The sequence below is a fragment of the Geotrypetes seraphini genome, chromosome 14 (genome assembly GCF_902459505.1).
Source record: "Geotrypetes seraphini chromosome 14, aGeoSer1.1, whole genome shotgun sequence".
Classification (NCBI taxonomy): domain Eukaryota; kingdom Metazoa; phylum Chordata; class Amphibia; order Gymnophiona; family Dermophiidae; genus Geotrypetes; species Geotrypetes seraphini.
This window is the reverse complement of record NC_047097.1, coordinates 33,824,913-33,849,956: the sequence shown is the minus strand read 5'-3', so window position 1 is coordinate 33,849,956 and position 25,044 is coordinate 33,824,913. Positions and strand designations below refer to the sequence as shown.

The following is a 25,044-nucleotide window of genomic DNA, read 5'->3' as shown; positions in this document are numbered from 1 at the left end:
TTTAATCATATAATTGTTAGTCTCCAATCCCCTCCCTTCTTACCATAACAATTTATATCTACTTATAGAATGTGGTATTTCTTTGCTAATACTACTCATGCCAATATTCATTCAGTTAGGATTATGTCATATTATATACTGTATTTTTCATTCTATAAGACCATAAGACGCACCCCCCTCTCCCCCCTGTAGAGGAAGAAAAACAAAGGGAAAAAATTTTGGTTCAGAATTTTATTTTCTTGGTTTTTCCTCCTCTACAGGGGAATGCGTCTGGTGATCTGTTGCATCTGAAGCAGCCCGCCCACAGCCTGAAACAGCCCGCAGCCCTCGCCCCCCCCCTCCCCCCGGTACCTTTTTAAAGTGGCAGTGATCCAGCGGGGTCTCCTGCTGGATGGCTGTCTTTTGTTGCAGATCAGCGCACAATGCAGAAGCATGGCCTTTGCACTTCCTGCCTGGTCCCGCGCCGCTCTGTGATTGGCTGAGGTCAGTTTTCACAAAGGTTGCACTCCTGCATTGTGAACTGCTCTGCAACGAAAGGCAGCCGTCCAGCAAGAGACCGCACTGGACCACCGCCAGTTTAAAAAGTTACCAGGGGGCAGGGTGTATTCGCTCCATAAGATGCACCCACTTTTCCACCCTTTTTTGGGGGTGGAAAAAGTGCGTTTTATGGAGTGAAATATACAGTATACACAGTAGAAAGGGAACAAGAGATACATATGATATATAAAACCTTGTTTATTAAGCATTTTCTTACATTCCCATTCTGTGCCACTAGAAAGATTTATTTTTTATTTTTTTTTAGATTGAACCCCTGACTCTAGAAGTGTTTTATACCTCCTCTGGCAAAAAGCAGTTGCACACTTTGAAGTTTCATATCAAACTTGTCATATGCCTTGTCCATGATTTCTTCAAGAGATGAGAAACTAGATGCTCGGTGGCCACCTTGATTTATGCTGTTTAGCTACAATTAAAACAGATCATTAAAGTATTAACTACAAGAACAATGAATAAGCAACTGCTAAAATGCTTCAAATTTTTAAGTTTTGTGGATAAACAGCACCAGAATTTTTTTATTGGAACATCTAAATTATATAAGATTCAGTAAGTCACTTAACCCTTCAATTTCTCAAGTACAAAATAAAGTACTTATATATAATATATAAACCACTTTAATTGTAACTATAGAAAGGCAGTAATATCAAATAACATTCTCGTTCCCTTTAAAGGCATATGAACTTGCCATAAGCCCATACAATGTGGAAGATTATTAAAGAAATGTTATGCTAGATTATAAGCAAAATATAGAGAAAACCCACATTCAAAATTTAACAGCTTAATTTTTTTTTTCATTTATCCAGTGCATCATAACATTGTATTATCAGTTTATAGGGTTTAACCTCCTAGACAGTCTAACATTTACATTTAATATATGCCCACTGATGGTCTTATTAACCCACCCTCCAACAGGCTGCCTTTTTAATGAACATTCTAGCTGAAAAGACAACAAAAATACAGTTCAAACCTTGAAATTTTACCATTAAAATATGATCAGCATCTGCAATCTGCATGAGCCTGCAACTCCCAGATTCAGAAAGGGGTGCAAAAAGGGTCGAACAAAAGACCCAGTATGGATGACTAAAATAGTGAAGGAAGCGATAGGCAATAAGAAAAATTCATTCAGGAAATGGAAAAAGGACAAAACTGAAGGGAACCATAAGGAGCACAGGAAGTATCAAAAAGAATGTCACCGTGTGGTTCGAAAAGCCAAAAGAGAGTATGAAGAGAGGCTAGCCAGGGAGGCACGAAATTTCAAACCGTCCTTCAGATATGTTAAAGGGAAACAGCCAGCTAGGGAGGAGGTGGGACCGCTGGACGAAGGAGACAGGAAGGGAGCGGTGAAGGAGGAGAAAGAAGTCGCAGAAAGACTCAACATGTTCTTCTCGTCTGTATTTACAAACGAAGACACAACCAACATACCGGAACCTGAACAAATCTTCAATGGAAATCAAGCAGAAAAATTAACATCCATGGAAGTGAGCCTTGATGATGTACACAGGCAGATAGAAAAACTTAAAACTGACAAATCCCCGGGTCCGGACGGAATCCATCCCAGGGTTCTGAAGGAATTAAAGGAGGAGATAGCGAAACTACTGCAGCAAATTTGCAACCTATCCTTGAAAACAGGCATGATCCCGGAGGATTGGAAGATATCCAATGTCACGCCCATCTTTAAAAAGGGATCAAGAGGTGACCCGGGAAACTACAGACCAGTGAGTTTGACCTCGGTTCCGGGGAAACTGGCGGAAGCACTGATTAAAGAACACATCGATGAACATCTGGAAAGAAACGAACTTTTGAAAACAACCCAACATGGTTTCTGCAGGGGGAGATCGTGCCTAACGAACTTATTGCACTTCTTCGAAGGAATTAACAAACGGATGGACAGAGGAGACCCCATAGACATCATATACCTTGATTTCCAAAAAGCCTTTGACAAGGTGCCTAACGAACGTCTACTCCGGAAACTGAAGAACCATGGAGTGGACGGAGACGTACATAGATGGATCAGAAACTGGTTGGCGGGTAGGAAACAGAGGGTAGGGGTGAAAGGCCACTACTCGGACTGGATGAGGGTCACGAGTGGTGTTCCACAGGGCTCAGGGCTCGGGCCGCTGCTATTTAATATATTCATAAATGATCTAGAAACAGGCACGAAGCGTGAGATAATAAAATTTGCGGACGATACAAAACTATTTAGTGGAGCTGGGACTAAAGAGGAATGTGAAGAATTGCAAAGGGACTTGAACAAATTGGGGGAATGGGCGGCGAGATGGCAGATGAAGTTCAACGTTGAGAAATGTAAAGTATTGCATGTTGGAAACAGAAACCCGAGGTACAACTATACGATGGGAGGGATATTATTGAATGAGAGTAACCAAGAAAGGGACTTGGGGGTAATGGTGGACATGACAATGAAGCCGACGGCACAGTGCGCAACAGCCGCTAAGAAAGCAAATAGAATGCTAGGCATAATCAAGAAGGGTATTACAACAAGGACAAAAGAAGTTATCCTGCCATTGTATCGGGCGATGGTGCGCCCGCATCTGGAATACTGCGTCCAATATTGGTCTCCGTACCTTAGGAAGGATATGGCGTTACTCGAGAGGGTTCAGAGGAGAGCGACACGCTTGATAAAAGGGATGGAAAACCTCTCATATGCTGAGAGATTGGAGAAACTGGGTCTCTTTTCCCTGGAGAAGAGGAGACTTAGAGGGGATATGATAGAGACTTATAAGATCATGAAGGGCATAGAGAGAGTAGAGAAGGACAGATTCTTCAAACTTTCGAAAAATAAAAGAACAAGAGGACACTTGGAAAAGTTGAAAGGGGACAGATTTAAAACGAATGCTAGGAAGTTCTTCTTTACCCAACGAGTGGTGGACACCTGGAATGCGCTTCCAGAGGGCGTAATAGGGCAGAGTACAGTACAGGGGTTTAAGAAAGGATTGGACAATTTCCTGCTGGAAAAGGGGATAGAAGGGTATAGATAGAGGATTACTGCACAGGTCCTGGACCTGTTGGGCCATCGCGTGTGCGGACTGCTGGGCACAATGGACCTCTGGTCTGACCCAGCAGAGGCATTGCTTATGTTCTTATGTTCTTATGTCCTTAGCAAAATGCATTTAGCATAATAAATACATTTTCTGTTTTCTCCCAGCAATGAATCTTGGGTTCAATATTTAAAAGCACTTATAAAGTCAGCTTCTTTTTTTGTTTTAAATTATCAGCTCTTATATGTGTCAATTCTTGGCCATGTAAGACACTATGGAAAGCGTTTCTTCTGAGCTTAGGTTAGTGATGACTTGGGCTAGAGCCTTTTCCGTGCATGACCAATGGAATAATTTACCACATCAACTCAGAGCAGAGTTAGATAAACTGAGATTCAGAAAGAGAGTCAAGACAATCCTAAGGCCTTAGTAATGTTAGAAAATTGATGGCAGACAAATCAAGTCTGCCTATCCATACCATCCATTATCCCGTTCTCTCCTTAGGAGATCTTAAATGCTTGTCCCATGCTTTTTTGAGCAAGATATACTGTTTCTACCACCTCCACTGGGAGGCCTTCCACATACCCACCATCTTTTATGTAAAGAAGTATTTCCTTAGAGTACTGTTGAGTACACCCCTTTCACCTTTATCCTTTGCCCCCATATTCCAGAGCTTCCTTTCAATTGAAAGGCTCATCTCTTGTGCATTTATGCCATAGAGGTATTTAAACATTTGCAATATATCTCCTCTCTCCTGCCTTTCTTTAAAAGTAGTCAATTTTGCACTAGCTTTATTAGAAAAGGTCCAAAATGCACAATATGGTCTAAATGGTGTTAGTTAAATCACCATCTCTAAGGACCCAATCTCCAACATTGGGTTCCCGATCCTCAGAAACAACACACTAGGGTCAAATCAATCATCTACGTAGTGATGGACAATGTCGATTCGTCACAGGATCCTGTATTGTGTTATAAATAATTTAAATTAATTTCTTCTCATGGGTTCAATGCCCTTAAGTATCTAATTATTTCATAACTATTTAGTACGATATTTTATATAATAATAATGCTTGTACTTAGGGCTCCTTTTACAAAGCCGCGCTAGCGGTTTTAGCGCACGTACCGGAATAGCGCCCGCTAGCTAAAAATCTACCACCTGCTCAAAAGGGGGCGGTAGCGGCTAGCGCGCGCTATTCCGCGCGTTAAGGCCCTAGCGCAGCTTTGTAAAAGGAGCCCTTAGCTTTTGTGGTCAGTGTTATAAAATATTGTACTGAATATTTATGAAATAATTACCGTATTTTCACTCATATACCGCGCACCCGTGTAAAACGCACACACGGGTATAGCGCGTGGGAAACTGTAATTTATGTAAAGAAATTTTTATATACCGCGCACACCCGTATACCGCGCATGCCGCCCCGACTCTCCCGTCGCCGCCCAACTCTCCTTTTGCCCGCCCCAACTCTCCTCTGGCCGCCCCGACTCTCCTTTCACCCGCCCCGACTCTCCTCTCCCCCTTGAAGTCCTGTCCCCACCCTGAAAGCCTGATGCCCCCCCCCCCGACATCCGATTCACCCCCCACACACAGGACCGCTCGCACCCCCTCTGACGCCAGAGAAAGGGCGGGACCGCCGAAAGAGGAAGCAGCGCAGACGCAGGGCTCACAGAAGGGCCTGGACTGCCGGAAGAGGAAGCAGCAGGACAATGGTAGGAGCTTCTCCATGATAGGGGGTGGGGGGTGGGGAGGCTGTGGGGGTGCGAGCAGTCCATCGGGGTGGGGGTGCGAGTGCGAGCGGTCCTGCGGGGTGAATCGGACGTCAGGGGGGGGGAACTATGTAAAAAAAAAGTTGTAAAACGCTCTCACGCGTATAACGCGCATGGTTATGCACGGTTTGTAAAATCGTGTATAACGCGCGCGTTATATGCATGAAAATACGGTAAATACTTAAGGGCATTGAACACATGAGAAGAAATTAATTTAAATTATTTATAGCACAATACAGGATCCTGTGACGAATCGACATGTCAATCACTACATAGATGATTGATTTGACCCTAGTGTGTTGTCTCTGAGGATCGGGAACCCAATGTTGGAGATTGGGTCCTTAGGGATGGTGATTTAACTAACACCATTTAGACACTATTTTCTTTCAAAGTATACATATTGATATCATTAAGTCAGTTTCCATACGTTTTATAACGAAAACCCCTTACCATATTAGTAGCTGCCTTCTGAACCGATTCCATCCTATTGAAATCTTTTTGGCACACAGTACCCTAAATGAGGTCTCATCAAAGACTAATACAGAGGTACTATGACCTCCTTTTTTTTCTGCTGATCATTTCTCCCTCTATGCATCCAAGCATCTCCCCCTCCCAAGCCCACCAGACCCCAAAGTACCTTGTTTTAAGTTGGACAGATGGATACTTCCTCCGGCCGGCCACATGCCCACCACATGCCCACCTTCACTGAATGGCGGGCCTGCCCCTTCCCAGTGCATTGTGGGATGCACAGAGGAGGGGCCTAAGGCCCTGACTGGCCCAGGCACTTAAGGCCCCACTCATAGGAGGGGCTTTAGGCACCTGGGCCAAACGGAATCTAAAGCCTCTCTCCCAGTGCATTCTGTGATGTGTTGGGAGGGACCTAAGATTCCTATTAGTCAAATCCCTTAGGCCACTCCCATTGGTGCTTAATGTCCAGATTTTTGGTGCCTACGTTTTAGCACCCATCACTGAATTAAGCCAATTGTCTGCAACATCCCAAACTGGCTTAATATGGATTACAAAAAAAAAAAGTTGAGAGTCTAAACATACCTAGAGATCAAATTCTTACCGATACAATATGTACAAAAATACATCTTAAATAACCAAGTCTCTTAAATAAAGCCTTAAAAGTTTTTTCAAGTGAAAAGAAGAAGCTTCAGTTCTTATATCAATTTAGGTTTTACTTCTAGTTGGGTTTTATTCTATTTTCCTGGATCTCTTACTACTTCCTGTAGCTTTTTTTTTTTTTTTTTTTTTAACTCTTAAGTTTTAGTTTCAAAGCCCCTGCTTCCACCCTTTAATGACATACAAGAGTGAAAATTTAAACATACCTGTAAACTACCAAAATCCAAGATCAGCAAGTCTGACTTCTTATGGTAGAAACCGGTCTGTGGAATCACGAGGTAAGAGGGTTTTAGATTGATCCTCAAGTCCAGCACCTTTCTTGTTTCAATTATATGTGAAAATCCTAATTATAAAACAAACCAGGATAATAGCAATTTATGTATCAAACCTAGGCCAGTATTTCATCAAAAGAGCACTCTCGCTCTCTTATAACAAAAAAAAAAAAAAAAGGGGGAAGATATCAATGTGGGCTAACATTAAGACATGCTATTTTACTGCTAACCCAGTTATTAGTAAACTAGGTCTCATTGCATAAAATGGGGCATGTTTATTGAAAGCTGCTTCTTCTTTTATACTGCTACTAATGACACTCACTGATGATTTTGTTTCATTTAGGCATCATGGTATGGTGTATTTACATATCTTTTACATTTAGTCTTTTTTGACCAAGTATAGTGTTTACATACTATCTTCACCCTATATATACACACACCAGAGTGTGCTATATTCACTCTATATATGCACTCATCTTATATATTTATACCATAATACACTCATCATATAAACCCAGAGTTGTTTCAAGTTTATTAAAAATTTGTTATACACGCAATATCAAATAATTTCAATGCGTATGACAATAAAAAAATTTTGGGAGACAAAATAAAACAATTTGTACAAGTAAACATACAATGTATGTACACAAATAATTAGTGATACATAAGGGAAGAGGGGTGAACTACAATTTTTAAGGAAAGTAAAGATACATTTAAGGAAAAAACAACAGCAGGAGGGTAATGAAAAAATGTTTTACAAATATGGCTAAGCCTAAAAAGAGAATGGGGGAGGTTGTGATCTAAACATAAGGTCTGGTTAAATTTAGGTATTTGAGCCTGGGATTGATGATAGAAGAATTATCCTATCTAAGACTCAAATGCGTCTTTGTACAGGTAGCATTTTAATGTGCTTTTAAATTTTTCTAATGAGGTTTCTCCACACAAATAGATTGGTAAATTGTTCCAAAGCTGGGGCAAGATTACCAGACAAAAACAGACATATTTTGGGCATGTGATGAGGACGAATTCACTAGAAAAGGAGATGCTACTCAGAATGGTCAGTGGTAAAGGAAGCAGAGGAGATCAAAGGCCTGTTGACTGGATGCTATCAAGAATGGCACGGGACTGAACTTCAAACAATTGAAAGAAGTCTTGGAAAACAGGGAAGCATGGCGAGGACTGGCATACAGAATATCCAAGGGTCAGACACAACTGTAGTAGTAGTACATTCATCCTATGTATATACACACATAATGCTAGTATCGTATACTATATTCATTCTAAATAGCTAAAATAGCATGTTAGTGGTAAAATAAGTCATAACATGATATAAAAGTAGCCCACATTGATAACTATGTGCATAAAGAGCAAAACTTACTGTTATTGTTTTGAAACTAAACTGTTCTGCTGAAATATTCAGAACATAAGAATAGCCTTACTGGGTCAGACCAATAGTCCATCAAGCCCAGTAGCTTGCTCTCATGGTGACCAATCCAGGTCACTAGTACCTGGCCAAAACCCAAAGATTAGCAGCATTCCATGCTACTGATAGAGGGCAGCAGTGGCTTCCCCCATGTCTTTCTCAATAACAGACTATGGACTTTTCCTCCAGGAAATTGTCAAACCCCTTCTTAAAACTAGCTATGCTATCCGTTCTTACCACAACCTCTGCCAGAGTTTACTATTCTCTGAGTGAAAAAATATTTCCTCCTATTGGTTTTAAAAGTATTTCCCTATAACTTCATCAAGTATCCCTTAGACTTTGTAATTTTTGACAGTGAAAAATCGATCCACTTGTACCCGTTCTACTCCACTCAGGAATTTGTAGACTTCAATCAATCATATCTCCCCTCAGCCGTCTCTTTTCCAAGCTGAAGAGCCCTAACCTTTTTAGTCTTTCCTCATATGAGAGGAGTTCAATCCTCTTTATCCTCTTGATCACTCTTCTTTGAATCTTTTCTAGTGCCGCTATATCTTTCTTGAGATAAGGAGACCAGAATTGATCGCAATACTCCAGGTGAGGTCGCATCATGGAGTGATACAGAAGCATTATAATATTCTTAGCCTTGTTAACCATTCCTTTTTTTAATAATTCCTAGCATTTTGTTTGCTTTTTTGGCTGCCGCCACACATTGGGCAGAAGGTTTCATCGTATTGTCTACAATGACACCCAGAACCCTGGGTAAATATCACAGCATCATTACTTCTTATATAACAAACCAGATTTATACTAGTTCATAGTATAAGAATCTGACCCAGGAATTGTAATTTAATCTGTATCATTTCAAACACAGCTGCAACAGATGTATATATATTTATGAAACTATTTCCATTTGTTATAAGCAGTTGTGGTATTGCTAATTAGATTAGATACCGAGAAGGTGCTAACAAGTCCATATTTCAAATCACTAAAACTATCACATACAGTTCCTGTAGAAATACTACTTTTTATTTTCCAAAATAACTCATTAAAAAAAATGAAAAACATTTTAATATAAGCAGTTCTGATCAAAACAGCAGCAACTATCACCTAAGCAAAGGGAACTTCTCCATCTCCTCCCAGCTTGTAGCCTGGAACAAAATTGAATTATGCAAGAGAGCCTGGACTGACTCATTCCCCATGAGAGAAAAAAAAATCAAAATGTACCAATTCACACCAGAAAAATATTTTATGCCTTGCATGAGGTTCTATGAAATATTAGGTTCTTACCTCAATAATCTTCTTTCTTGTAGATTGTCTAATAGTCCTGAACGCTAGGGTTATACATCTGAACCCGCAAGTTACTTGCAGAATGCTTTCAATCATCTTTCAACTCTGCCTCCTTCCCAGGGAGCTGCTCCTGCCCCCTCAGTTTGTGCAAAAGCAATCAAGCAGCAATGTAATGGAGGACATAACTGGAAGGAGGAGAACAGGAAAAAAATCCCAGATACTACAGTTCTGTTCTGTACAAACATATCAATTAACCTTATTCCATTCAAGTAACTGATCAAAACAGATACAAAAACTGTATGCAACTAGCACTAATATTATATAGAGCTTGTAGCTACTCACATGTCCTGCTATCAAACACAGACTTAGACCAGACATTACTTTCTTCAATGATTATTTTTTTCTTCTCTCAGCTTATCTGAGAGACAGAGAATTCTGCAAATCCAGACTAATCCAAAGGCAAAAAGCAGGTGAAACAGCACATGGGGTCTCCCGAGGTACAAAAAAATGCAGGGAAAGGGATTTTAGAGGTGGGGGACCCTAGTTCTGGCAGCAGAAGCCTTCAAATCTTACTTTTGGAGACATACACACACCCCCCTTCCTAATTTTCCCCATAGACTATAATAGCCTTGTGCCTACCTGTTTCAGCTTAGGAGTGTAGCTGGGACAAATGGAGAATTCTGCCTCACAGGTTCGCGTGATGAACTTAGTCTTCAGACTGCCAGTTGGACTGATGTCAGACTGAGCCTCAACCTCTGGTAAACCTCATGCTGTGATGGATGGGTGAACCACACAGCCGGCTCACTATTAAGTCCAGCCAAGCCAGGATGGAGCCAAACAGCCTGTGCTCAAGCTCCTGATAAATCAGGGATACGGCTATGCAGGAGATGGCTCCTGAGCTTCAAAATTATGAAAGCAGGCTGGCTAGCAAGGTGACCCAGAGGGCTGATCCTGCTAGAAGCAGACTTCTGTCGTGCGAGTCTGCTTCTTCTCCCAGAGGTCCCAACAAGTGGAAATCTCTGGGCACCGAGCCTCTGACTGAACACTTAGAAAAGAAAAACCCTTAAAATAATAAAACCACAGAGTAGAGCAGAAACACTTCTGAGCAACTTGCTTGCAGAACAAAAAAAACTGAGGGGGCAGGAGCAGCTACCTGGGAAGGAGGGTTCAGATGCATACTCAAGTATTCAGGACTACTTAGGTATGCATCTGAACCCTCCTTCCCAGGTAGCTATTCAGGACTACTAGACACACTGCACTAGAAGTCACTTTATATTTTTTTAAAAAGAAGAATGCGAAACACTTCTATAAGGTACATCCAAAGTTACAAAATAGGCATTATTCTTGAGCAATGATCTTAGCAGTTAGATGAAGGCCAGAGATTAGAGGCAGTCCTGGAGGATAGTTAGGTATGTAGGGGGGAGGGATAATGGAAAATAAAATATCCCTAAGAACTATCAAATGAAGGCTCATAATGCCAGATCCCAATCCTGAGTGAAAAGGCTAAATAAGCAAAGAAAAAAAAGTGAAGTCAAAGAAAACACAAAGGGGTGGGGTGGGGGGAGATTTCAGATGGCTACCTGCAAGAAAAATGAAAAGTAGATGACTTATTAAAACATACCCTGCACCTATCGCTGTAACCCACATACAAGATAATGGCTAGTCTAACATAGAATTAACAGTTATGAGAGCATTGGTTTAAACACAAACATTAAAGAGCTCTTCACAAAGAATTACAACCCAGATCCTCTTTGTGAAGAGGTCTTTAATGTTTATGTTTAAACCAATGCTCTCATCACTGTTAGTTCTCAATTTGACCTTATCTTCAATACTATAGTGCATTGACTGAAGCAGAAATATGATGACAGATAAAGGCCAAATGGCCCATCCAGTCTGCCCATCCGCAGTAACCATTATCTCTTCCTCTCTCCAAGACATCCCAAGTGCCTATCCCAGGTGTTCTTGAATTCAGACATGGTCTCTGTCTCCACCACCTCTTCCGGGAGACTGTTCCACACATCTACCACCCTTTCTGTAAAAAAGTATTTCCTTAGATTACCGTATTTTCGCGGATATAACGCGCGCGTTATACGTGATTTTACGTACCGCGCATACCCCTCGCGCGTTATATGCCTGAGCGCGGTATACAAAAGTTTTTAAACATAGTTCCCACCCCGCCCGACGCCCGATTCACCCCCCCAGCAGGACCGCTCGCACCCCCACCCCGAACGACCGCTCGCACGCGCTCCCACCCGCACCCGCATCCACGATCGGAGCAAGAGGGAGCCCAAGCCCTCTTGCCCGGCCGACTCCCCGACGTCCGATACATCCCCCCCCCGGCAGGACCACTCGCACCCTCACCCCGAAGGACCGCCGACTCCCCAACAATATCGGGCCAGGAGGGAGCCCAAACCCTCCTGGCCACGGCGACCCCCTAACCCCACCCCGCACTACATTACGGGCAGGAGGGATCCCAGGCCCTCCTGCCCTCGACGCAAACCCCCTCCCCCCAACGACCGCCCCCCCACCAAGAACCTCCGCCCGTCCCCCAGCCGACCCGCGACCCCCCTGGCCGACCCCCACGACACCCCCACCCGCCTTCCCCGTACTTTGTGTAGTTGGGCCAGAAGGGAGCCCAAACCCTCCTGGCCACGGCGACCCCCTAACCCCACCCCGCACTACATTACGGGCAGGAGGGATCCCAGGCCCTCCTGCCCTCGACGCAAACCCCCCTCCCTCCAACGACCGCCCCCCCCTCAAGAACCTCCGACCGACCCGCGACCCCCCTGGCCGACCCCCCCACCCCCCTTCCCCGTACCTTTGGAAGTTGGCCGGACAGACGGGAGCCAAACCCGCCTGTCCGGCAGGCAGCCAACGAAGGAATGAGGCCGGATTGGCCCATCCGTCCTAAAGCTCCGCCTACTGGTGGGGCCTAAGGCGCGTGGGCCAATCAGAATAGGCCCTGGAGCCTTAGGTCCCACCTGGGGGCGCGGCCTGAGACACATGGTCGGGTTTGGCCCATGTGCCTCAGGCCGCGCCCCCAGGTGGGACCTAAGGCTCCAGGGCCTATTCTGATTGGCCCACGCGCCTTAGGCCCCACCAGTAGGCGGAGCTTTAGGACGGATGGGCCAATCCGGCCTCATTCCTTCGTTGGCTGCCTGCCGGACAGGCGGGTTTGGCTCCCGTCTGTCCGGCCAACTTCCAAAGGTACGGGGAAGGGGGGTGGGGGGGTCGGCCAGGGGGGTCGCGGGTCGGTCGGAGGTTCTTGAGGGGGGGGCGGTCGTTGGAGGGAGGGGGGGTTGCGTCGAGGGCAGGAGGGCCTGGGATCCCTCCTGCCCGTAATGTAGTGCGGGGTGGGGTTAGGGGGTCGCCGTGGCCAGGAGGGTTTGGGCTCCCTTCTGGCCCAACTACACAAAGTACGGGGAAGGCGGGTGGGGGTGTCGTGGGGGTCGGCCAGGGGGGTCGCGGGTCGGCTGGGGGACGGGCGGAGGTTCTTGGGGGGGGGCGGTCGTTGGGGGGAGGGGTTTGCGTCGAGGGCAGGAGGGCCTGGGATCCCTCCTGCCCGTAATGTAGTGCGGGGTGGGGTTAGGGGGTCGCCGTGGCCAGGAGGATTTGGGCTCCCTCCTGGCCCAATATTGTCGGGGAGTCGGCGGTCCTTCGGGGTGGGGGTGCGAGTGGTCCTGCCGAGGGGGGAGAAGAATCGGACGTCGAGGGGGGGCATCAGGCTTTCAGGATGGGGACAGGACTTCAAGGGGGGACAGGCAGACCTTCAAGGGGGGACAGGCAGACCTTCAAGGGGGGACAGGACTTCAAGGGGGACAGGCACGGAGAGGCGGGGCAGTGCACCGAAAGTCAGGGCGGGTGAATGGTGAGTCGGGGCAACCAGAGGAGAGTCGGGGCAACCAGATGAGAGTCGGGGAGGGCGAAAGGAGAATCGGGGTGGCCAGAGGAGAGTCGGGGAGAGCGAAAGGAGAGTCGGGGTGGCCAGAGGAGAGTCGGGCAGCATGCGCGTTATATGCCTGAGCGCGGTATAGAAAAGTTTTTGTACATATCATCGTGATTTCTGCGCGCTATACCCCTGTGCGCGTTTTACAACGGTGCGCGTTATATCCGCGAAAATACGGTACTCCTGAGCCCATCACCTCTTAACTTCATCCTATGCCCTCATTCCAGAACTTCCACTGCATACAAGGAAGTACATGCTAAATAAATTATTGTCCATTATTTGGAGTTCTACATCCACATATATTAAGAAGTAGACTCATTTTATAAAATAAGTTTAGTTCTTTTGTTTTATTTTTGCCTTTCATTTTCCTTTACCTGCAGCTGTTCTCTCTTTGATTTCTTCCAACTTCATCAATGTAGCAGATGTTAACTGTTCAAGATCCATTCCTTTATGTGTTTGGAAAAATTCCATCAATGCATTTATTGTCCTCTGTAAAACATGGCATATAAACCTTTTTTAAATTTATCATTATTGTTCAAATTAAACCAAGCAATAAGACTGGGTAAACACACTGGTAATAAAATTTACTTGCTAAACTCTTGAGCAGGTGCTTTTCTCACTTCTACAAAAATCTATCCTACTACAAGTCAATACATTCAAAGGTAGGACTACAGTCTCGATTATCTGACCTTCACTAATCTGACCATCCAGCATATCCAACAGACTCCCCCCCCCCCCCCCAGTGATGTCACTGCATCACCATTAAGAAATGAGTGGTTTCTCTTTCTGTTTTCCAGCTGCATATACTACAAGAAAGCCATAATTTTGAGCCAAGACCATGCTTTTTCAGAATGTGCAGTAATTTTTGGACTCCATTGCATTACCTCCTCAGCTGTCGTATCCACACATTACCGTCTTTGTTGAGCTGAAAACCAGGAAATACATTAGAGTCTTGGTTAACCAGGTTTCAGCTAAACAGGGCTCACACAACAGGCAAAAAAAAAAAATAAAAAAATTGCTGGTGGAACAAAAAGTCCTCCAAAGCACCAGCAACAGCATCCTGTGCTACAAATCCTCTCTCTCTCAAGCCCCCAAGCAGCTATGAATCCCCCTCCCTCCCAATCCAAAACACCAGCGCGGCAGTAGTCCTGAGTTGCAAAGCCTTCCTCCCTCCCTCAAACCACGAAGCAGCAGAAGCAGTCCAGAGCCGCAAACTTCCTTGCTCCCTCCCTCCCTCTTCCTTACCTGAAGCGCAGCAGTCAGCAAGAGGAACAGACTGCTTGTGGCCAGCCCCGGCTGGGATTTTCCTCTTATGCGTCACTTCCGATGCATCAGAAGAAAGGCCCTGCCAAGGCTGGCTGCGAGCAGCCTTTTTTGAGGGCTGCTTCCTGCTGACCACCGCACTTCGGGTAAGGAAAAGAGAGAGGGAAGGAGGGAGTGAAAGGGTTCGAGGCTCAGGACTGCCACCTGCTTTTGCCACTTCTAGGGTTGAGGGAGGGAGGAAGATGGGCTTTGCGGCTCCGGACTTCTGCCACCCTGGGACTTCAGGGCGGGAGAGCGGGGGAGGGGGGGAATTGAGTGTGCGTTAGACTAGGTTTCTAACACACACACAATTAACCAGAAAACCAGTTATCTCATATCCACCAATCCCCGTGGGTGCTTGATAACTGAGATTCTACTGTATATCCCTTGCTTAACTAGGGTAAACTTTCCAGCAGGCCCAGGAGCATCCATCATAAAACCATTCAGAAGATGCACATAATTGTATGCAGAAAATTTTTAAAAAACGGAATTACTTTAAATCCATTAGAAATTTATTAAAGCTAGATCAAATGGATAATGCCGGTAATTAATATTTAAATAAATAATTATACTTACAGCATCATATATAATCTCTACAGCCTGAGACTGTAAAACAAGTAGCTGGTCAACAGTGCTGTCCTCTGGATTGGTCTCAAACTGAATGCTAAGCAGGGATGATTCAGTGCCTCCAATAGAAGCCACAAGAGAAGGCACAATATCTTGCTGTCTTAGGCCTGTTACATACCAGTGTGCCAGCTTTGCCTCTATTCTGTCAATAAAAGTACAAGTATTGTCTAATATTTAACTGAAATCTTAATCAGGATGGATCTGGCATTTTTTTTTTTTTTTTAACATTATTTATTTGAAATAATGTAATAAAAACAAGCTTTAAAATAAAAGCATATAGAGCAGGGATCTCAAAGTCCCTCCTTGAGGGCCGTAATCCAATTGGGTTTTCAGGATTTCCCCAATGAATATGCATTGAAAGCAGTGCATGCACATAGATCTCATGCATATTCATTGGGGAAATCCTGAAAACCCGACTGGATTGCAGCCCTCAAGGAGGGACTTTGAGACCCCTGATATAGAGGTATACAAAGGTACTATAGGGCAGGGGTATCAAAGTCCCTCCTCGAGGGCTGCAATCCAGTCGGGTTTTCAGGATTTAGTCTCAATGGCCACAAATTTGGACTTGGAGGATGAGATGTACAGTGTCGGCATCTATGAGACAAACATGGTTTTTTCTGTTACATAGAACATTATGGACCCCTGTTCGGTTACAAAAATTGGATAGCTCTAAGTCTAATAAATGTTGGCACTGTCATCTCGAAGCAGGGACTCTAGATCATTTATTATTCTATTGTCCATTTATTATGACTTATGGTTCCTCATTCTTTAATGCACGGAGAAGGAAATATTCCAACATTCTATTCCAACATTCTATTGCTTTTCAATTGAATTTTATTAATAGTACTCAAATATCAGAAGCCAAAAAATAATGTACAAAAGAGCCCTTGGGCAATCCTATCCAAAACACATGCTAATAGCTTAATTTTAGGCGATAATTTTCATAGGTAATTTTCAATGAACAGGTGCTTTCCCCATGGTGAAAGCCCCTTTTAAAATTGGTTCCTCTTTCTAGTGTTAGAAAAAGGTGCACAGGCAGAACAATCCTGGGAAACTATACATAAATGCATTCCTTGAGCATATTTCCTGGATCCCAGGGGGCAGGGGGAGGGGAGTTTCCACTTGTAAACTCAGATTATATCGTATACATGTTCTTCTGCCAAATAGTTTCCATAACTACAGAGAGATTGATAACGCAGGTAAATATCTAATTAGAAATTGTGAGAACTGTAAAACTACCTTGCAATGTCCAAAGAAGGTTTTAGTCCATATACTAGCATACAAATTTGAAACAAATTTTTTGGCTTTGAAGCAAGCAAGTTACAACTGAGTCACATAAGAAAACTATTTCCTTTTGAATTCCTAGAACAAAACAAAATAAGTATTTTGAAAATGTACTAACTTCATTGCTTGTGCTCCTGGTCGCTGTAAAAACTTGGTGCTTAAGTCAATTATCTGTACTTTCAGAATCTCTGGGACACTGCTGTCTTCTCGAATTGTTACAGAGGTGCTCAGCAATTTGAATGTCATTATATGAGCAACATACTTAAAGAAAAAAAAATTCTCTTGTTTTACACATCAAATTTTCTAACATTTTGTCATTTTCAGCATTATATTACACACACACACCCCTCCCCCCCCCCCCACACGCACATCTTTTTAAGAAGCCACATTAGGCTTTTATAAAAGCTACTACGCTCATAGAATTCCTATGAATGTTGGAGCTTTTGCTGCCACGGACGGCGATAAAGCCTAATGTGGCTTCGCAAAAGGGGAAGTTAATCAGGTAAATTGTCTGTCCAAAAAAACTGTCCTCTTTCCAATTAAAATTTCAGGCAGACTCTTACTTCTAATTGGGTTTAAAACAGGCATTTCCTATTCAGAGTATTTGGGCTAGGGAAACAATGTTCGTATATTTGATTTTCAAAAATATATTGTGACCCCTCTCAGCTAGCCATACAAATGTCAGGCACAAAATACTCTGGTACTTTTAGGGGCTTGTTTACTAAAGAAGTGCTTTTCAACCCAGCCTTCAGGGCACATCCAGCCAGTCACGCTTTCAGGATATCCACAAGGCATAAAACTGGAAGAATTAGGATAGATTGAATCATGTTTTTTTGGTGGGAATCTCAATGCTTATTTTATCGTTATGAACGTATGAATTCGGAAATAATTGGTCATAATAAAAACTTTAATGTGATTTGGGGCCCATTAGCAAATTTTGTAACCAATTAATAGTACAAGTTACACATCCTTAATAGAATTTCATGCACATCCGGAATGGGAGGGAGGGGGGGCGGTTGGTGAGGGGGGGAAAGATATTTTTAATATTACTTGTTAGTAATTAGTGCTGTTTAACTGTATCATTTATTATATTTTCGGATGCACTGTATGTATGTTTAAAAAATGAATAAAGAATTATAAAAAAAAAAAAAAGGAGGTAAAAGAAAAAAACAAACCATGGAGCTCACAAAAAAAAGTAATATCTATTTAATGCACTTTAATTCTGCACGACTGTTGGTTGTTCTCTTTCCCTCCCTCCCCTCCCCCCCCCCCCCACACTTACGTCCTCCTTTTTCTTTATAAATTGTAGTTCTTTCCTTTTTCCTATTGCTTCTGTCACGTAGGTGTATTATTGTATTTTTATTATGACATTGTCCCCTGTTCATTTGATTTTGTATTTTATGTATTTATGTATGGATTTTAACCTTTGTAAACCACTTTGAAGTTTGATTAGGTAGTATAACAAATTTTAATAAAACTTGAAACTACCATGGGTTTTTCTTTTTTTTTTTTTTTTTTTGGGAGGGGGGTTAATGGACTTTACTCTTTTCATTGTTTGTTGCTACCCATGAGGTGGTTTTTTTTTCTGGTTTTTGCACAATGCATATGCATGAGATTGTATGCATTGCCTCCTTGGTATGCAAATCTATGTATCTCATGCATATGCATTATGGGTATCCTGAAAACCAGACTGGCTGGGCTTGCCTTGAATACTAAGTTGAGTGCACAGTACTAAAATGTGCTAAAGGTTTGCACTGATTGTGCTTTAACTGCAAAAATTAGATGTATGATAAGTACAAAGGCTGTTCCTTGCAGTTTTTGCACAGAAAAGTTCTTTATCTTGCAATATTTGCAATTAGGATGTATCTGCATGGAGGGGAATTCTATAACAGAGTATATTGTAGAAGACTATTTTACAAAGGAATGCATGCACTTTTGTTCCTTAATAGCAGCGGTCTCAAACACGCGGCCCACGGGCCGCATGTGGCTCTTCAAGTTTTATTTGCGGCCCGCGGTCTGGACTGGATCATTCTCTTCCTTTTGGAGCAGCAGCGTGTCTGGCCGGTTCGTTCCGTTCAAAGCCGCAGGTGGCGGCTCCTTGCGCTATCCACTCCTGCATCGGAAGCCTCTCTGACATCATAACATCAGAGAGGCTTCAGACGCAGGCGTGGATCTCGCAAGGAGCCGCCACCCATGGCTTTGAATGGAACGAGCCGGCCAGACACGCTGCTGCTCCAGTGGCGTACCAAGGGGGGGCAGTCCGCACAGCTGGCCACCCTCCACTGTTCTCCCTAGAGTGCAGCTCATCTAGAGCAGTGGTGCCCAACCTGCTTCCCTTCCCTTCTCACCGCTACCTTCGGGGGAACAGGCCGGCACCGTGCTCTTTGATCTCCCTACTTCTCTCGCCGCCCGACGTCAATTCTGACGTCGAGAGGATATTCTGGCTAGCCAATCGCTGCCTGGCTGCCTGGAACGTCCTTTCCGACGTTAGAATTGACATCGGGCGGCGAGAGTTGGTTGGCCCCGTGGAGAATAGAAGCGTGGAGATCTTGGCCTGTTCTCGATGACGGCAGCAGCAGCAGCCTATTCCCCAGCAGCGGTGGCATGGGGGAGGGCAGGAAGGAAGAAAGAAGGGGGGGGGACAGGGAGCCAGAAAAAAAGCAAAAAATGGGACACGGAATCAGAGAAAGACAGAGAAAGAAAGAAAGAAAAAGTTGGGGGAGGGAATGAGGTCTGGAGGAGAGGAAGCATACAGGAGGCTGAAAGAAGGGAAGAAATATTGGATGCACAGTCAGAAGAATAAAGTACAACCAGAGACTGATGAAATTACCACACAAAGGTAGGAAAATGATTTTATTTTCAATTTAATGATTGAAATGTGCCAGTTTTGAGAAAGAAAAGATATTAAACTTTAAATGTGAGTGCTGCATAAAAAATAGAGTACTTGGAGGGCCGCAGAAAAAATAGTTAATGTCTTATTAAAGAAATGACAATTTTGCATAAGGTAAAATTCTTTATAGTTTATATATCTTTCCTTTTAACTGTTAAAGGAAAGTTTTATAAACTATAAAGAGTGTGCATAACTACTCATGCAAAATTGTCATTTCTTTAACTATTTTTTTCTGCGGCCCTCCAAGTACCTACAAATCCAAAATGTGGCCCCGCAAAGGGTTTGAGTTTGAGACCACTGCTTTATAGGATACTACCTTAACCACTTATCAATATATCTGCAGCTCCATGTGACCCTGGGCAAATCACTCAATGTGTCATTGCCCCATGTAAACCGCTTTTATTGTGTAACCGACACAGAAAAAGTGGTATATAAGTCCCATCCCCCATCTACGAAGCGGAGGTGGTCTATGTTGTTGGCGACTAGAAGCAGAGAGACTTCACCTTGAGAAAGCTTGCATTGATACAAAATAGCACTTAAGCAGCAAGCTAGTATATAATCCAAAAGTGTGTATGTATACACTAGTATCATATATAATAAAATGCTAGAGCGCGCATGCACTCTCGAAAATTCGTGTGGTGTGGCGCCGTGAGGTGTGTTTCTGTGGCAACATTCTAACCTCACGGCGCATGCGGGGGCTGAAGGCGCGCGACTGTGCTCTCTCCCTGCCTCGGCGCGTCACCGCCCGCCCTCACTCACCGCTGCCTCTCACTCGCTGCCTGCCCGCGTCCTCGCCGTGTCACCTCACTCGCCGCCGATCCTCTTCAGAGCAGCCTGCGATCGTGGCCAGCTTTAAAGAACCTCGCAAGCCACTCTCCAAGCTCAGTAGCACGCTCCCTCTGACGCACAGGATCGCGTCAGAGGGAACGTGCTACCGAGTTGGAGAACAGTCTGCGAGGTTCGCTAAAGCCGGACACCACGATCGCAGGCTGCTTTGAAGAGGAGCAGGCCAGAAGACGCCGGGATGGAGGGGAGGGTAAGAAGGGGATCAATACCGGGAGCCAGGGGGAGAGGGAAAGGGGGCTGCTTTGGGGGGGAGGTGTGCTGGGGACAGCTTTGCTCTGTGAAGAGACAGAAGGGGCCATGTAGAGATAGGGAGAGGGAAAGAGGGCTACTTTGGAGGGGAGGTGTGCTGGGGACAGACAGCTTTGCTCGGGGGGGGGGAAGACAGAAGAGGGCCATGGAGAGACAGTTAGGGAGAGGGAAAGGGGGCTGCTTTGGGGGGGAGGAGGTGTGTCCTGGGGGTAGACAGCTTTGCTCGGGGGGGGGAGACAGAAGGATACAGACAGCGGCCAAGGAGAGAGAGATAAAGAAACACAGACAGACATCTATTCTAGCACCCGTTAATGTAACGGACTTAAAGACTAGTTCTAAATATTTACACATGTAACATGCAATGTCAGCACCTATATTTCATCTTGAGGCACCAAGTGCAGCAGTGCTAATCATGCAAATGACAGCATGCCCATCCATAGGAACCATATTTCTCGACTGTGTGCAGGGAGAGAGGTAAGTTATACTGGGTTTAGCACCCCCAATCATTTTCAACAGTTGGTTCCGCTGTGCCAATTCTTCACCCATACATGTCCAGCTCCCACCATGTAAAGTGGTTACGCATTAAGGGGCAATTCTTTAACTGGGTGCCACCATTTAGAAGCTTTCAAACCATCAAGTAGGTGCCTATTCTACAACCATACAGCTGGTTTACATGTTTAAGTGTTAGTATTCTAAACATTTATATGCATAATTTGTGTATCAACATGGTGATCTAATATATAGAATTGCCCTTTAACTGCTTAGTACAATTCAAGCGAACACACGTTCCTTAAAGCTCATACGGGCCCTTGTACTAAATCATGTTAAGCATTGAAAATCCATTTACCCTGCATTAAATGGCACAAAGCCTCACTAAGAGGTTATGTAGTATTTTTACAATTATTGTGCCATATACCAAGCATTAAGTCAATCCTTCATATATCATTTACCAATGCTTATATCACCTTTTTATGGATCATCAGAAAATTTTTGCAGTAATCCTTCATAGTTTTTTTTTACATGGCACTCAGACAAACTGCTTAAATCTTCATCGATCCTTTTTATATCAATATTTTTTAACTTAGTTATTTTAAAAGATTCATCAAAACATAGAAACAAAGACACATGATGGCAGATAAAGGCCAAATGGCCCATCTAGTCTGCCCATTCACAGTAACCATTATCTCTTTCTCTCTCCGAGAGATCCCAAGTGCCTATCCCAGGCCCTTTTCAATTCAGACACAGTCTCATCTCTATCACCTCTTCTGGGAGACTGTTCCATGCATCTAGCATCCTTTCTGTTTAAAAAAAAAGTATTTCCAAACCCTATAAACATCTCAGCTATATTAGATTTATCTGATAGAGAAATGTCTGTTCCATGCACTTTACTTTTAACACTTGCACTTACCCCTGATAAGAGTTGGTTAATGAGAATGTTTCATAAACATAGACAAAAAGAATTTATTGGTTACAAGATACAAATATTTCCAGATCTGGCAAGGGAGACTCAAAAGCATAGAAGAGAATTACTTTTGTTAAAACCTGGTGTTCTGGCCTTAGGGGTGACTTTTTTCCTTAGACATCCTTGTAAATGTGTGATTCATTATAAAACCGATTAGTATGTTTTCTTTGATCCTCCCCAACTGACGACCTTCCTGTCCTTGTTCTGACTGGAGAAGGAGAGTGCTAAATAGATTAGAGGTCCTTACTCCCTGATAGCTTATGAGTCTATAAAAATTGTTTCTTTTTTATGTATTCGCATTTGATTTACATCTTGGATCCATTTGAGGACTTGAGAAGATTTATGTCAGGTTATTTTAATTGCTTGTTTAATTTTCTTTTGATAATTTTCTTTTCATGAATCATCTTTCTGTACAAGTTTATCTTGATTGTATAAATTGAAAACTTATAAAGAAAAAAAAAAAAGTATTTCCTTAGATTACTCCAGAGCCTATCACCGCTTAACTCCATCCTATGCACTCTCATTGCAGAGTTTACTTTCAAATGAGACTCGACTCATGCGCATTTATATTACGTAGGTATTTAAACATCTCTATCATATCTCCCCTCTCCCGCCTTTCCTCCAAAGTATACCTATTGAGATCTTTAAGTCTGTCCTCATTTGCCTTATGACAATGACCACTGACCATTTTAGTAGCCTTTCTCTGGACCGACTCCATCCTGTTTATATCTTTTTGAAGGTACAATCTTGAGAATTGTATATAGTATTCTAAATGATGTCTCACCAGAGTCTTATACAGGGGCATCAATACCTTCTTTTTCCTACTGGCCATACCTCTCCCTATGCAACCTAGCATCCTTCTAGCTTTCACAGTCACCTTTTCAACCTGTTTGGCCACCTTAAGATCATCACATACAATCACACCCAAGTCCCATTCTTCCGTCGTGCACATAAGTTCTTCACCCCCTAAACTGTACCATTCTCTCTGGTTTTTGCAGCCCAAATGCATGACCTTGCACTTCTTAGCATTAAATTTTAGCTGCCAAATTTCAGACCATTCTTCAAGCTTCCCCTTCATGTTAGTCACACCATCCTGGGTGTCTACTCTATTGCAGATTTTGGTATCATCCGCAAAGAGGCAAATCTTACCTGCAGTTGAAGTTCCATCAGCTGGAGTGACTTTTGATAAATTGTGGGACTATTGAATGCATTAGCCACATAGATTAATTTGAGTATGCCAAGCATTGTCATTTTTGTGTGATGGGGGTGTGACATAATAATAATAACAGTTTATATTCCGCAGGGCCGTGAAGTTCTATGCGGTTCACAATGGTTAAAAGATGTTACAAATTAATTAGAATTAACAAGGTTAGAAGCTAGTTATTAACAGCGCTAGAGATCAGTTATTGTGGAGTAGGATTGTACAGGTTAGTTGCCTAAATACTTCAGAAACAGGTATGTTTTTAGGTGTTTCCTAAATTCCCCATAAGTAATATGCGTGAGCAATTGTTCCAGATCTTTTCCCCATAATGCCGCTTGATGTGAGAGAAGATGTTGATGGTGTTTTTTAAATTTACATCCGTTCACTGGTAGGGAAACAATTCAAGTGTGAGCTTCTCTTATGTCTGTTGTTTGAGAAAGAGAAGAGGTCAGTTATATATTTAGGAGCTAAACCGAATAGTGCCTTAAAGCAAAAGCAACCAAACTTAAACTTCACGCGTGCCTCCATCGGTACCAATGTAGAAGTTGGTAGGAAGGTGTTATATGATCGAACTTCTTCAATCCAAAAATTAGCTTGACTGCCGCATTTTGCACCAATTGTAATCGCCACATATTCTTCTGTGAAATTGCCAGGTAGGCGATATTGACTAATTATACTAGTTGACTCAGTATATGGGATTGTACTACGATTCTAAATGATGAGACATCGAAATATGCTTTAATGGACCGAAGCATCCAGAGAGTAAAAAAAAACCCTTTCTAACTAAGGAGTCCACCTAGTCTTTCATGGTTAGATTCTGGTCCAATGTTACATCCAATATCTTCATAGTGGGTTGGATGGGATAACTACGTTTATTGATGCACAGTGATGTTTTAATGTCAAGTGGGTGTGGCAAAACAACAAAAAAATTTTGTTTTTTTCTGAATTAAGCTTCAGTTTGAATTCAGTCATCCATTGCTCCATCGAGTTTAGTACTTCTGTTGCCTTAGGAATGACTTCCGAGAGAGAGGTAGCGAATGGGATAATGACTGTAAAGTCGTCTGCATATCTAAATAATTTTATTCCCAGCTGGGTTAGTTGTGCACCTAATGATGACATGTAAACATTGAAAAGCAGTGGGGACAATGGTGACCCTTGCGGCACACCAGATGGATTGCTCCAGGTATCAGAGAGATCGTAATTAAAACGTACTTGATAGGTGCGGGACATAAACCAGTCTTCTCTGATACTAATTGCATCTAAGCATTGTAACAGTTCCCCATGGTCCACTAAGTCAAAGGCAGAGCTCATATCGAATTGCATGACCCAGGGCATTAAGGCCCTTACTAAACAAGAACCGTAAATTATCCAAGATAGCCGCAATTACTGTCTCAGTGTTAAACAAAGGTCTGAAACCAGATTGAATTTCATGTAGGAGCGAGAACTGATCAAGATATTCCATCAATTGGGCATGTGGAGAGGGGGTATGGAAGGTGTTTAGCAGTTAATGACTGCACTTACCATGCTTTAACTACCTAATGCATAGTTAATAGGGGACCATATACCACCTCCTAAATAGGACACATTAACTGGTCAATGTTCAAAGCAATTTATCCAATCAGAAATGGATCCTGGCTAATTAAATTGCCTATTTGTACACAAAAAGGGAAATTGGTATTACAATAAAGCATCTCTCTAATAGCCAGTACCATAGACAGCATTTTTATTTTGCACTTGCACATAACCTTGTCAAAGACCATAGTGAAATGTATAATGTGTACTTTTCAAAATATCCAGTATGACAATTTTCTATGTGTC

The 25,044-nt window shown here is 43.2% G+C and overlaps 1 protein-coding gene across 2 annotated transcripts in view; it reads right to left on the bottom strand.

The window, feature by feature from the left end:
* VPS13C (vacuolar protein sorting 13 homolog C) overlaps positions 1 to 25,044 on the bottom strand; it is a 442,250-nt gene that overhangs the window by 293,895 nt on the left and 123,311 nt on the right. For both annotated transcript variants that reach the window (XM_033920131.1, XM_033920132.1), the window contains exons 17-21: positions 16,697 to 16,839; positions 15,244 to 15,436; positions 13,740 to 13,854; positions 6,644 to 6,780; positions 835 to 961 (exon numbers count right to left, since the gene is read on the bottom strand). In XM_033920131.1, the coding sequence (XP_033776022.1) occupies positions 835 to 961; positions 6,644 to 6,780; positions 13,740 to 13,854; positions 15,244 to 15,436; positions 16,697 to 16,839 (715 nt within the window). The remainder of the gene's footprint in view (positions 1 to 834; positions 962 to 6,643; positions 6,781 to 13,739; positions 13,855 to 15,243; positions 15,437 to 16,696; positions 16,840 to 25,044) is intronic.